The following is a 14,140-nucleotide window of genomic DNA, read 5'->3' as shown; positions in this document are numbered from 1 at the left end:
AGCCTGAACTTCACCACAACAGACTACAGACGGACGAGAAGCAAACTAAATCAGTCTGCACATGCAGCAGATACTTAATAGCAGTTGTTTCTCCAAATCAGATATACAGTATAGAGCTCAAAAGAGGGGACCAAAGCCTGCAATCATAAATCAGAGAGATCAATATGGACTCAAACAAGCAAAAAACCCATAAATATATAAATACATACATACATGCAAAGATAGATCATCCAACCAGAACAGAGAACAGAAAGGGAGGGTAGTTCTTATTTATATTTTGTTTATTATTAGTTTATATTTGTTTTCATTTTCATTTTAGTTAACATTTTAGTAATTTTAGTGTTTTGTCATTATTATTATTTTACAGTACAATTTTATTCATTTTTATTTCAGTTTTAGTTGGTATATCAAGTTAAACTAAATCAAAATAAGTTTTTTTTGTTTATATTTTATTCTGTTTCAGTTTACTTTATATCCCATAAACAATGTTTATGATTTTAATTCATTATAATAACCATTCTCACTTTGAATTCTGCGCTCTATGAAAAGTCTTTTTATTGTATAATAATGCAAATATAAATCAATTTGATCATTCTTAACAAATATTATCAAAAATACAAAATAATGCTTTAAACAAATTAAATATAATTAATTTTTCTTTTTGCATTGTGGCATTTTCATTACATTTCATGACATGTTTCTTTTTCTTAAAAACTTAAATTAGGCTTCATTTTCTTTAGAAATGAATAGAAACTCCATTAAAAAGTCTGTATTGACTTTTCATAGGAGTTTTATCTGTATTTTCAATTATACATCTCATTGTTTTATGTTAAATTGTTGATGGAAATGTCTGAAACTTAATGGAAAAGTCGCTGGTAATTTTCTACCAGAACATTATACATTTTCTACTTATTTTTCCTTCATATAGAATATATAAATACATAATTTCATTTTTTTTTCTTCTGGATTTTGGGAAGCAATATGACCCAGATTATTATTATTATTTTTTTTAAATAAAATGCATTAAAAACATTTTTCAACATGAATGTATTCCTTGTTGCATTAGTGATGTGTACTCTCTGAAGATGCAGTGCTTTACCTTGAGGAGGATAAAACAGCAGAAGGACCAAAAGATGACGACAGCGAGGCATGATTAAGTGTCTCTGTTCCTGCTGCTTGTTGGACAGTGTCTCTCAGAGGATCTTGACCAATTTCTCACTCTGCACTCCAAAAGCACTTTCTTTTCAGCTCGTTCTGTCCCTCGACGCTCATAAATCCATCCAAACCACGTCACAAAGAATGAAAGTGTGTCTCCACACTTTTACTGAAGAGCTCAGATGCATCGGTTCATCTGCTTTAATTCCGCATGCATTTCAGAAAAAACACATTTCTATGACAGAATTACCTAATTCCTTTAAAAGAAATGACTGGAAGAAAACCTCTTAAAAACACACATTAAACAACATTCCCTGGAGAAAAAGGACTGTCTTTCTCTTAGTCACTCAGCATCCTTTCAATGCATCTGGGACCTTTGGACCCTTCCGGCAACATCCGGCTGCATTCACACAGAGCACATCAGTTCATCTGCATTCAGTCTTCATCAGTGTCACACTCAGCATCCATCACACTTTACATAGCACGATGCCCTGCCCACATCTGATCGTCACATTGCAGGTCATGCTAAATGTGATGTTTTATTTCACACTCATGTTCTTCATACATATATTTATGTGTGTGCAAGATTTATGTGCATATTCACACTTCAAGAGGCTGCTAATGGACCGATTCCATTACATACACGACAAGCTTCCGCTTTCACTTATATTAATGCAATAATAACCCCACAAAAACATATTCAGGTCAGAAAAAAACAACAAACAAAAAAACACCACCACCACCATCTGAGGAGTCAATTTAGACTTCGACAATCAGCAAATTCAAATGAAGTGCTTCATATTGCATCAGGACAATGACCCAAAACACCCTGCCAGTTCAGTCAAGGAATTTATAAGAGCAAAGAAATGGAAAGTCTTAGATTGCCCAAGTCAATCTCCAGATTTAAATCTGATTGAACATGAATTTCTCCAGCTGAAGAGGAGAGTAAAGGCAGAAACTCCCCAAAACAAGCAACAATTGGAATTGTCTGCATTAAAGGCTGGGAAAAGTATTTGAAAGGATGAGAGCAAGAGTCTGGTGATGTCTATGGGTCACAGACTCACTGCTGTGATTGTGTGCAAGGGATCTGCAACTAAATAATAGCTTTTAATCTTTTATATCTGCCTTACGTTCAACTGTCCCAATACTTATGCTCACATCAATGAGTGGGATGAACTCTAAAAGTGCTGTTCTTTTTATTTGGTAAAACATATATGTGTTGAAACGGCTAATAATAAAATGTGACATTCTGTAGTTTTGTCTCATTTTCATCTTTTAATCATATTTGCAAATGTCTTGACTCCACAGTCAACAGAACAATTTTGTCTTTACTGTTCTAATACTTATGGAGGGGACTGTGTATTGTGAAAAAAAAAAACTAATTTGAACAGTTTGAAGCCCTTCATTAGTGATGTAAAACATCATTAGATAAACATGAAAGACTGCAGCATCTTTCTGATATACAAAGTTTATTGTACATTTGCCCATGAGCTCATGGATCTGAGTGACTACACGACTATGCTACATAATAATCAAAAGCTATATAGATATGGCATTCAGCAGTTCAAAACATGCCGGCAAGCATTCACTTTTCTTGTGAAGAAAAATAAAAGACAACAGTGCTCATCATTTGTGAAAAGCAACAATCATGGATTTGATCCGAGACTGTCGAGTAAACATAGCGATGATGATAAAATGACATTAGCTAAAGCCATTATGTGTGTGTTAGCTGTAAAAAAAAAAACATTTCTGTCAATGTGAATCACATAAGTGTCACTTACCACACATAGACAAGAAACTTAAGGCTTGCAGGATGTGTGACATGCGCGGGCCGTGTAGTATCGTGAACTTTGCTTCTGCTGGGATTTATGCACTCTTCTAGAGAAGACCATTTCCCCCACGGAAATAACAAATAAAAAGGTAAATGTGACTTTTTAATATCACAATTCTGAGAAGAAAAGTCCAAATTGTGGGATATAAACTCACAATTATGAGCAACAAAGAATTATGAGATATAAATTCATCTCAGAATTATGAGATATAAACTTGATCAGAATTGCGAGACAAACTCATAATTATGAGACATAAATTTAGAATTATGAGATATAAACTCAACTCAGAATTGCGAGATATAAACTCAGAATTATGAGATATAAACTCAACTCAGAATTGCGAGATATAAACTCAATTATGAGATATAAACTCAACTCAGAATTGCGAGATATAAACTCATAATTATGAGATATAAACTTAGAATTATGAGATATAAACTCGATCAGAATTGTGAGACAAACTCAGAATTATGAGATATAAACTCAGAATTATGAGATAAACTTAGAATTATGAGATATAAACTCAGAATTGCGAGATATAAACTCAGAATTATGAGATATAAACTCAGGATTATGAGACAAACTCATAATTATGAGATATAAACTCAATCAGAATTGCGAGACAAACTCAGAATTATGAGATATAAACTCAGGATTATGAGATATAAATTTAGAATTATGAGATATAAACTTAGAATTATGAGATATAAACTCAGAATTGCAAGATATAAACTCAGAATTATGAGATATAAACTCAGAATTGCAAGATATAAACTCAGAATTATGAGATATAAACTCAGGATTATGAGATATAAACTCAGGATTATGAGATATAAACTCAGGATTATGAGATATAAACTCAGGATTATGAGACAAACTCAGAATTATGAGATATAAATTTAGAATTATGAGATATAAACTCAGGATTATGAGACAAACTCAGAATTATGAGATATAAACTTAGAATTATGAGATATAAACTCAGAATTGCAAGATATAAACTCAGAATTGCAAGATATAAACTCAGAATTGCAAGATATAAACTCAGAATTATGAGATATAAACTCAGGATTATGAGACAAACTCATAATTATGAGATATAAACTCAGAATTATGAGATATAAACTTAGAATTATGAGATATAAACTCGATCAGAATTGCGAGACAAACTCAGAATTATGAGATATAAACTTAGAATTATGAGATATAAACTCAGGATTATGAGACAAACTCAGAATTATGAGATATAAATTTAGAATTATGAGATATAAACTCAGGATTATGAGACAAACTCAGAATTATGAGATATAAACTCAGAATTGCAAGATATAAACTCAGAATTGCAAGATATAAACTCAGAATTGCAAGATATAAACTCAGAATTATGAGATATAAACTCAGGATTATGAGACAAACTCATAATTATGAGATATAAACTCAGAATTATGAGATATAAACTTAGAATTATGAGATATAAACTCGATCAGAATTGCGAGACAAACTCAGAATTATGAGATATAAACTTAGAATTATGAGATATAAACTCGATCAGAATTGCGAGATATAAACTCAGAATTATGAGATATAAACTTAGAATTATGAGATATAAATTCGATCAGAATTGCGAGACAAACTCAGAATTATGAGATATAAACTTAGAATTATGAGATATAAACTCGATCAGAATTGCGAGATATAAACTCAGAATTATGAGAAAAACTCAGAATTATAAGATATAAAACTCAGAATTATGAGATATAAAATAAACTAAAATAAACGAAATATTAAACCAAAAATGATGAGATATAAAATCAGAATTGCGAGTAAAAAGACAGGTCAGAATTATTAAATAAAAAGTCACAATTACCTTTCTTGTTTATTATTTCATGGCAGAAACGAGCTTCCATAGATGACAAATAATGCGGTCAACCTGGTTTCTGAGAAGTGCCAAGCTAAGATTATTTCCTCAAACAAGCGTTTAACATTCAAAAAGCAAAACTTTTGGTCATCTTGATTACATTTTGGGAGTAAAAGCAAGACTAGCAACTTTTGTGTTAAAAAGACCATGACTTTTCCCAGCCAAGTGTATGCTGGTAAGTGCTGGTCATTCTGGTGATGCTAACTGACCGCGTAAGTCCTGCTGGTTAAACTAATTAAACATCCTAGTGGTGCAGAATCACTAATACCACATGTGCATTTAACAAATGCATCTAATGCAAAGATTTACTTGTTTACTCGTCCTTTCAGATATCTCAAACCTGTCTGACAGATTCTCGCGTCACAGAAGCTGGTTGTGTAGATCTACAAAGTATGTAAAAGTTGTGAGTCTGTACAGTGAAAACAAAACGACATCATTTAGAAATACATTCACAAGCATTTCAGAACCAAACTGACCTCAAGTAAACATTTACACACAACTGGAACAAAACCGACAGCGTTATAAAAGATACCAAAAGCAATTTAGCAAAACACAGTAGATTCTTTGGAAAACAAATTGAAATCAAGCAAGGCAGCTGTGATGATATTCAGCTCAAATCACTTCACTGGGACTGAATGTGCAGAACTCAACTGTCTCTTACAAACAAGTACTGTGGTGTTACCGTAGTACAGTGACGGTAGAGAATACCATAGTCATGGTATTTACATGGAACGCCAAGGTACTTCAAAGAATACCAGGGTATTGACGTAGTACTTTTTTGTAAGTGATTTTCAGCTTCAGAACGGCCACATGACCCAACTGAACCAATGACTTACATCTATGTGTGTCTGTTGGGGTAAATGATGTTCAGTGGTCATTTACCACAGTATTCTGACTGTACATTATGTAATTATTGTATGTTATATAAATCCAGGAATTAATTCTGCTGCTTTTGCTGAATTTTAAGCCTTTTGCATTCAACTCGGTGTGACCAGGGCTAGTTGTCACATGGCAAAAAAAAATTTAAAAATGATTTGAAAATAGCCTACACCAATGTTTTTTTGTGTTTGTTGGTTTGTTGCTGTGTTTTATTTAGATAGTATTACATAATTCAAACAAATGTGTTTTTAACATCACTATCTGCAGGAGGTTCCTTTTGTAGTAGCGTGACAACATGCCCCATATACACTGTAAAAATGAGTTTTCAAGTGCTGTTATTGGAGTATGTTTTACAAGAAAATACTATACTTCCAAATGTCACATTTAATTCAATGCTACTTGCCAATTCCTTGTCATTATTTGTGAAATTTACTAGCAACTTCGGAGTGAAAAGTGTTAAATTCTACACCAATTGTTTTCAAAAGTTTGATTTCTCAGCAAATGCATGACCTGATAAAATGCAAACCTTGCATGCAATGTAATTCTCCTCGGATAAAAGCAATTTCCAAATGCATGAATGTAAATTATATTTTTCCTGAGCTACAGCGTTTTGTAATCAAGACTTTTAGAATTTTGTCTGTAAATAAACCAGTCCACCAAAAAATAAAAAAATAAATCACCGTGTGACAACTAGCCCCGGTGTCCATCATGTGTCCAGCACAAGAAGCAGATGACCAGCATTAAAGGGAGCATTAGAGAAAGACTGTGGCGACTGAGATGGAAGACGAATGATGTAAACAAACTATCCTCTTTGGAGATGTGCAGTCTGCATGTGTGAAGTGCTGTAGAACACATACGGTTGATACAGGAAAAATATGTTAAATCCGGTCATCTGTCCGGTCTCGATACAGACATTTCTGTTCAGTTTGGTTTCAACCAATAAAACAAACTACAGAAGGCAACAGAACATCAAATACATCAGAACAAGGCAAAACGACACGGTGCATTTCTCATGTGCTCTCAGTAAATTAGTGCATTCAAAAGAGTACTTTTCCCTGTTTCATGAGCGAGATTCAATTAACTAACAAACTGTTCAACTTTATACTACACCTGGCCCTCATGATTTTAGAAAATGAGATGATTTTTTTTATGTATGCTGAATGATTGTGAAGCAGACATATTATATTATTAAACGGATACTTTTTTTTGTTACACAAATAGTTTTAGAAATTGCTTTGGAGGGTTTAGCATCTTTAAGAAAAGGCAGAAAATAGGCTTTTTATCATTATTTCAAGAAGCTGTTAATTTGCAGTATGAAATTAACTTTAAATATACAATTTACTAAATATTCCTAATTTATTGACATGCAAATTATTAATTCAGGGAGTAATAAAAAACTGTGAACTTGAGAGAAAGTGATATTTTATATTTCATATGTACTTGAAGTGAATTTCCTAACCATGGTAATTAATTAAGGGAATATTGTGATCAACATTAAGTGACCTGGTTTAGAGATGTTTTAAGATTCACAAGCTGTCGTAAAGTACATTCACAAGTGAACATGGACGACATGGTACTACAGAGACATGATTTAAAGGGATAAATCACATAAATCTCAATTCTCTCATTATTTACTCGCCCTCATGTCATTTATCATTAAATAACAACTGATTTTATAATTTCAGAAGACTTGCAATATGGTACTAAGTTAACTTAAAAAGTTACCTTTTTTATAAACTAGGCTTCCTGTAGCAATGCTAAGGTTTTGGGTTTGAATCCCAGAGAAAGCAAGAAACTATACAACATGTATTGAATGTAGGGCTGCACAATGAATAATCATAATGACGATTATTGGTATATTTTGAAATATATTTCAACATTTTACTTTAATTTAATTATTTTTGCTGTATGGGAATTATGGAAGTTGATATTCTCTTGGTTTGGGCTTATGTCAGAGTACAGTGATTTTGATGAAATGTAAAAAGTAAATAAATAAAATGAAATTATTACTAACCATGACTGTATTATTTGAGCAAAATAATTGAGAATAACTGTTTAACCATTATCATGCAGCCCTACTTGAATGCATTGTTGCTTTGGATAAAAGCATCTGCCAAATGCGTAAATGTACCTTCTTGACATTTTTATGGTGCTTTTGTGTCGTTTTGGTCCTTTTGGAGCTTGACAGATGCAAAATCTGTCCTTGTTTGGAAAACACTTCTTCTTTTGTGTTGCACAGAAGAAAGCGAGTCATACCATTTGGTGCGACATGAGGGTGAGTAAATAACGGCAGGATGTTTGCGAGAGTTTTGAGTGAAGGATCCCTTTAACCAGCTGACGATGCGAAATCAATGAGACATTCTTAAAGACGCAAACGCACCACATATGTGTCCCTGGAGCACAAAAGCAGTCATGAGTAACACAGGTATATTTGTAGCAATAGCCAACAATACATTGTATGGGTCACAATTATACATTTCTCTTTTATGCCAAAAATCATTAGGATATTAAGTAAAGATCATGTTCCATGAAGATATTTAGTAAATTTCCTACCGTAAATATATCAAAACTTCATTTTTGATTAGTAATATGCATTGCTAAGAACTTCATTTGAACAACTTTAAAGGAGATTTTCTCAATATTTAGATTGTTTTGCACCCTCAGATTCCAGATTTTCAAATAGTTGTATCTCAGCCAAATATAGTCCTATCATAACAAACCATACATCAATGAAAGCTCATTTAGTCGGCGTTCAGGTGATGTATAAATCTATAAATTAAAAAAATTGACCCTTATGACTGGTTTTGTGGTCCAGGGTCACAAATGAAATGCTAAAGACTCTTCCATCGTCTCTCACGTTAAAATCTGTCCTTCTCCAGACATGACCTGATGGATAAGCAAGTGCTCAGCTCGCAGAAGACACTGCATTGCATCTTCGCTGCATCTTGCCGTTTCCACTGCATCTTCCGCCAGTGGAGCCGAAGCGAAACGCTGCTTTTTAAACACGCAAATGCAGTCCGGTGCGCGTTTGCCAACGGTCGAATCACAGATTCGTGAGGTTTACTTCGGGCCGGACCATCCTCTGTCTGCGTAAGCGTCGTCTCCGGTGGCAGAATGAGGCGACGGGGCGCAGAGATCGGAGTCCGTGTCCGACTCACCTTCTGCGATGTACGGCCTGACTTTACTGCAGCGCGACACGCCGCTGAAGTAGGCATTGTTGAGGAAATCCAGGTTCTCTTTGGACTGCGAGATGCTGAAGCCACTGAAGGAGCGCTCCAGTTCCTCGTGGTCCACCGAGGGGATGGATATAGATGTGTCGCTCTCGGCTCCGGCCTGCTGCTGGGAAAGAGCCAGCGGGCGTCCATCTTCGCCCCGTGATGCACGATGCTGTCCCGCCCCGCGAGAGCCTCCGTTGTGGCCTGCGGATGAGCGCTCGTGGGCCGGAGGTGGTGGGATGCGCACTAGCGAGGGGTCACCCATGGGTGACGTTCTCTGAGCGGGTTCGGGGCGGCTGTGAAGGTGCCAAGATGTGGAGGGTGGGCAGTGGTGGTTGATGCATGTCGATGGCGGCAGGTCGAAGTTCTTCTGGCCCGCTGAGCTGCTGGAGCGGATGATTTTGGTGATGGAGCCGCTCTTCTCCATGTGCTCCACCGGACTGTGGTACGGCGGTGCCGGGTCTGGCTCCTTAGAGGCGAAGTAAGCATCCGTCTCGGACTGCGGGATGCCCATGCGCTGGATGTAGATGTTGACCAGGAAATCCAGCTTTCTCTCCATTGACATCACCTAAAAAAGAAGGAAGATCTGATTTTTTGTTTTTCCTTAGAAACACCAGTTTTACTAACAGCTTGTGGCATTAAATGGGTCATCGGATGCCCATTTTTCAGAAGTTGATATGATTCTTTAAGGTATTAGTGAAAAGTCTAACATAATTTGGTTAAAATTTCTCAATGGTAGTGTAAAACAACACCCTTTTTACCCTGTCAAAAACAGCTCTGTTGACAGCGACCCGTTTCGGTGCATGTCCCTTTAAATGCTAATGAGCTCTGCTCACCCCGAATCTCTCAGAATCTCAGAACAGCTTGAAAACAGTTATTTTAGCGCCTGACCTTACTGAATATGCATTTATAGGAGTTTTTCCTTTCAAACGCAAAATTTATGGCAGGAGAGTATTCAAATGAATCATGCAACGCGATTTACTAACATCATCAAATTACTTGTATTTGCACCATTATTTGACACCCCAAAAAAGCATGTCTTAAACTATTTTTGCGCTGGTAAAAGGAAGAGGATTTTTTCCACATGTATTAATTTATTTGGAATGCCAGAAGAACACATTTTACGAACATATCATTTGCCAAGCCATGTTATTTTTAATTTGCTTCAGGAAATAAAAGACGACTTGAAACCCTCAACTAGGAGTCCAGGTCTATCAAAACTTTTTGCAGCCCTTCATCTTTTTGGCCACTGGTTCTTTCCAACATACTGTGGCTTCTTTATTCTTTATTTGTGACTATGATAATTTGTGCTGCGCTTGGTACATTGCGTTGGTCGATATGTAAATGAGATGTTGTGTCTGTGTTCTTTAATTTGCGTATTGTTAGTAAATCACCTGCAGAAATGTTCACACCCATTGCACTCTTGCACTAATTTGCCCTGTTTAGTAAATCTGGCCTTTGGTTATTATGGGTGAATCACATTAAAGTGAGCTCATCGCCATGATACTGCACTAGTCAAAGATGCCTAAACAAACTTGTTCTTTGAAAATTAACCAAAATATTGCTGAATATTCACAGGAGCATCTGCATTTATTTGTCCAATCGACCTTTTTTTCTTTTCTTTTTTTTTTTTTGGTAGGCCTATGTAGCTCATAAATTAGATTTACTTCATGATAATTAATATAATAAATATAATAGCAAATCTCTCAAAGAGTGTCCAAATAATGTTAAAAAAGGAAGCAATTTTAATACATAAAATAACATTTTTGTAATGATTAAAAGTTAATTCAATACATTAACTTATTCATTATGATTAAATATGTATTTAATACATAAATTAAACCTTCAAGTTATGATAAAATAATTTAATACATAAAATACACATTTTGGTTATTTTTAAAACTATTTAATACATAAAATACACATTATAATTATGATTAAAAAATAATTTGATACATAAACATACTTAACATTTAAAAAAGGAAATTATATTTAACATTAAAAAGAAACATGGGTGTTCAGAAACAAGTTTAAACATATGTTATTGTGTTTAGTTTTCTTATTTTGTTTTTTAAACAACCTCTTAATGTTTTATATCATGCTTTTAAAATTAATTCTCTCACGAGTGAATTCAAAAAGTCATATAAAGAATCACTTCAAATGTATTTCTATCAGTAGCAAAATTGAACAATAATAATATGTATATATCAATCAATCAATCAGTGAGCAGGTGTGACTGACCTGTTTCTCCACTTTCCCAAGCCGTCCCATCATGCTGGGATCTTCTGGCAGCTCTGCATCCGTGGTTCCTTTAGGACGATCCTTGTCTGTTATTGAAGGACCTCGACCAACAATCTGATCGACTCTAATTAAACACATGAAACATCTAGAATAAAAACTTCATAACTCAGAGTCAAACTATAAAAAAATAAATCTGTTTTAGGAGAAAATATGTCAACCAGTGATCCATTAAACACAGAAACACAGAAATAAATTTTTTCATATTCACAAATTGTTAAATACACTAGATTTTCTTTTAAATTGTAGATTTAAAAATATTATATATATTTATAACATGAATATATATAAATATATATATAATTAATATTAATATCATTTTATACTTACAATAAGATTTATTTGATATATTTTGATGCATCAAATATATATTTCCCTTACATGTTCATTTATCACATTGTTATATATCTGAGCTGTTAGAATAATAACATTCATATGAAAGATGTATAAATTCTCAACTTTAAGAAATAATACACCATGTATTCTATCTTAAAGCACAAAGCAGTGTGGGAAATCAATGAATGCATGCAGAGGGAGGGATATGATAATGAGGGGGCGTGTCCACACGCAGACAGACAGAGATGATTGGACAGAAAGTGTCAGGCCCTCCAGACGGACGTTTTCTGTTGATATTTGCCACTTTTGAACAATGTGTCGAAGTGAAATCACATCTTTAGTTGCATATTACAGTATGAGCTGCACATCTGACACATTATCCAAAGCTGATGGACTACACTAGCAGGGGTGCGTCTGATCTGAGACACTCCGTCTAAATACGGCATCGGATGTGTTGTTTGGCTGCTTTAAAAAAAGAGATCGGTGGGAATCAATCAAGCATGAAGAAAAAATACTGTGCATCATGTGACATGCCTGAATAAAACAACATGCCGACATGCATACACAAAAACAGCGATGCTAAATGAAATTAAAGACCATTCAGACATGTGCATCTCCATTTGCTGCTTCTTGCTGCCGCAACGCTTCATCTCCACACAGCGGTGCAGGCAAACTAGCTTAACCAGTTTTAGTTCAGCTACATGACTAGTAACTCACCGAAATGTGGTATTTGGTTCCCCTCGACTAAACGTCTCTACAAAAGCCTTCGGTCACAGCAAACAAAGGTCATGAAGTGAATTAGGAGCTGATTATCAGAAGCCCCCGGAGCGTTCAGGCTTGCTGCAATAATAGACTAGTTTGTTTAGGTATAGCTCAGTTTCTACTAGCCATGTAGTCTGAAACAGAAGCAGGTTTCTTGGTTGGTCTCTGGAGCGAGAGAGATCTAACGCAGGCCCGGGAGATGTCCTAACCTAGAAGACAACTGGGGCGACTCTTTGGTTCCTTTGGTTGTACACTTCTTTAGACGAGGGGTGCTGGGGCCCGGAGGACCCAATATCATATCTAACCTGGCAAAGCAAATAGAGTAGAGGACAGCAGAATGCAGAATGACGTGACACAAGCAGCGCAAACCCAAACCAACAACAACAAACCCTCCAAATATATTCCAGACATTACCGTAAAAAGCTCTCGCACTTGCTGTCAGCGATCAACATGGGATGAAAGTATGCCAGTAATGTTTTCAACATGTGTGCTTATTTATAAGCAGGAATGTATTTACATGTCAAATCAGAATCAGAATCAGAACGATTCTGATTCTGATTCAGACTGAGATTTATTGGCCAGGTATGTTTACACATACGAGGAATTTGTTGTAGTGACAGAAGCTCCACAGTGCAACAGAAAGACAGTAACAGGACACAGATTATAAAAGAATAATATACAAATGACCAAATAGACAATGTACAAAGTAGCAGAAACACAATATATAATATAGACAACTATGTATGTACAGGTCAAGTATGTGCAAATTAGAAATGAGAAAATAAAAATAAAATAAGTGAGTGTGGTGAATGGATAATGTATTATAGTTGTGTGATCCACGTTTATTGTTGAGTGGAAATCATAACCACATTCATTTATTCACACAGGAGGACTGGCCTAAAACAAGACGGATGTGACTGTGCTGGATTAGTATGTAGGCAGCAGGTTATGTACACTTAAAAGTACAGTTTTTTAAAGTGTCATGGGTCCACGATGATCATTTTGGTTTTATATGGCACTGCAAAACTTTAATACTATTTTTCAACCAAATATTAATTTAGTAACTCCAAAAATACAAAGAAAAATATTAATAAATAATAATAAACTATAGAATAAAATAACAAAATATTTCAGCTTTAAGTATTATAATATTAAGTTTTTATTATATAAAATATATATATTTCTGAACAATATGTTGGTTTCATATGGCATTGAGAAGCTTTAATATTATTTTCAACCAAACTTTCAATTAATGACTTAAAAAGATTAATAAAATATTATAATTTAAAATGTATTTATTCATATACATTAATAAATAATAAAATATTTCATATTCAATCAGTTGATCTAATTAATCGAATGACTTTTTTTGCTGTTTTAAATGTTTTAATGTCAGATATGAATATGAAAGATTTTATGTTTTTATTTTTATTATTTATTATGTAAATTTTTGCATGCAATAAAATAAAAATTTTCATGCTTAAATATTTTATCTAATAAAACATTTTCATTGCATCTTGAGTGCACAAATATAAACATTTTTATATTTTACAAGGTAAAAATATTTGTACAAATATGAATTTCCATTGACCATTTTTATGAAATTTTGTTTTCGAATCATAAAACCCTAAGAAAATGTGATATTCATGATTCAGAAATGTACGGTATTTGTAACAATATTTTGATTTAATTTGATTTATTTTTTAGCCTTAAAATAAATTTGAAAATATGTTTAAGATTTATAC

General features: G+C 34.2%; 1 protein-coding gene across 5 annotated transcripts in view; it reads right to left on the bottom strand.

Moving 5' to 3' along the window:
* Nucleotides 1-8,844: 8,844 nt before the first annotated feature.
* The window catches only part of LOC306844817 (potassium voltage-gated channel subfamily KQT member 2-like), a gene marked incomplete at both ends in the record, with an annotated part of 41,194 nt that continues 35,898 nt past the window's right edge, over nucleotides 8,845-14,140 (bottom strand). For all 5 annotated transcript variants that reach the window (XM_079377201.1, XM_079377203.1, XM_079377200.1 and 2 more), the window contains 2 exons: nucleotides 8,845-9,567; nucleotides 11,241-11,364. In XM_079377201.1, coding sequence (XP_079233327.1) covers nucleotides 8,845-9,567; nucleotides 11,241-11,364 — 847 coding nt within the window. The remainder of the gene's footprint in view (nucleotides 9,568-11,240; nucleotides 11,365-14,140) is intronic.

The sequence above is a fragment of the Barbus barbus genome, assembly GCF_936440315.1.
Source record: "Barbus barbus genome assembly, chromosome: 25".
NCBI lineage: Eukaryota > Metazoa > Chordata > Actinopteri > Cypriniformes > Cyprinidae > Barbus > Barbus barbus.
This window is presented reverse-complemented; position numbering and strand designations above follow the sequence as displayed.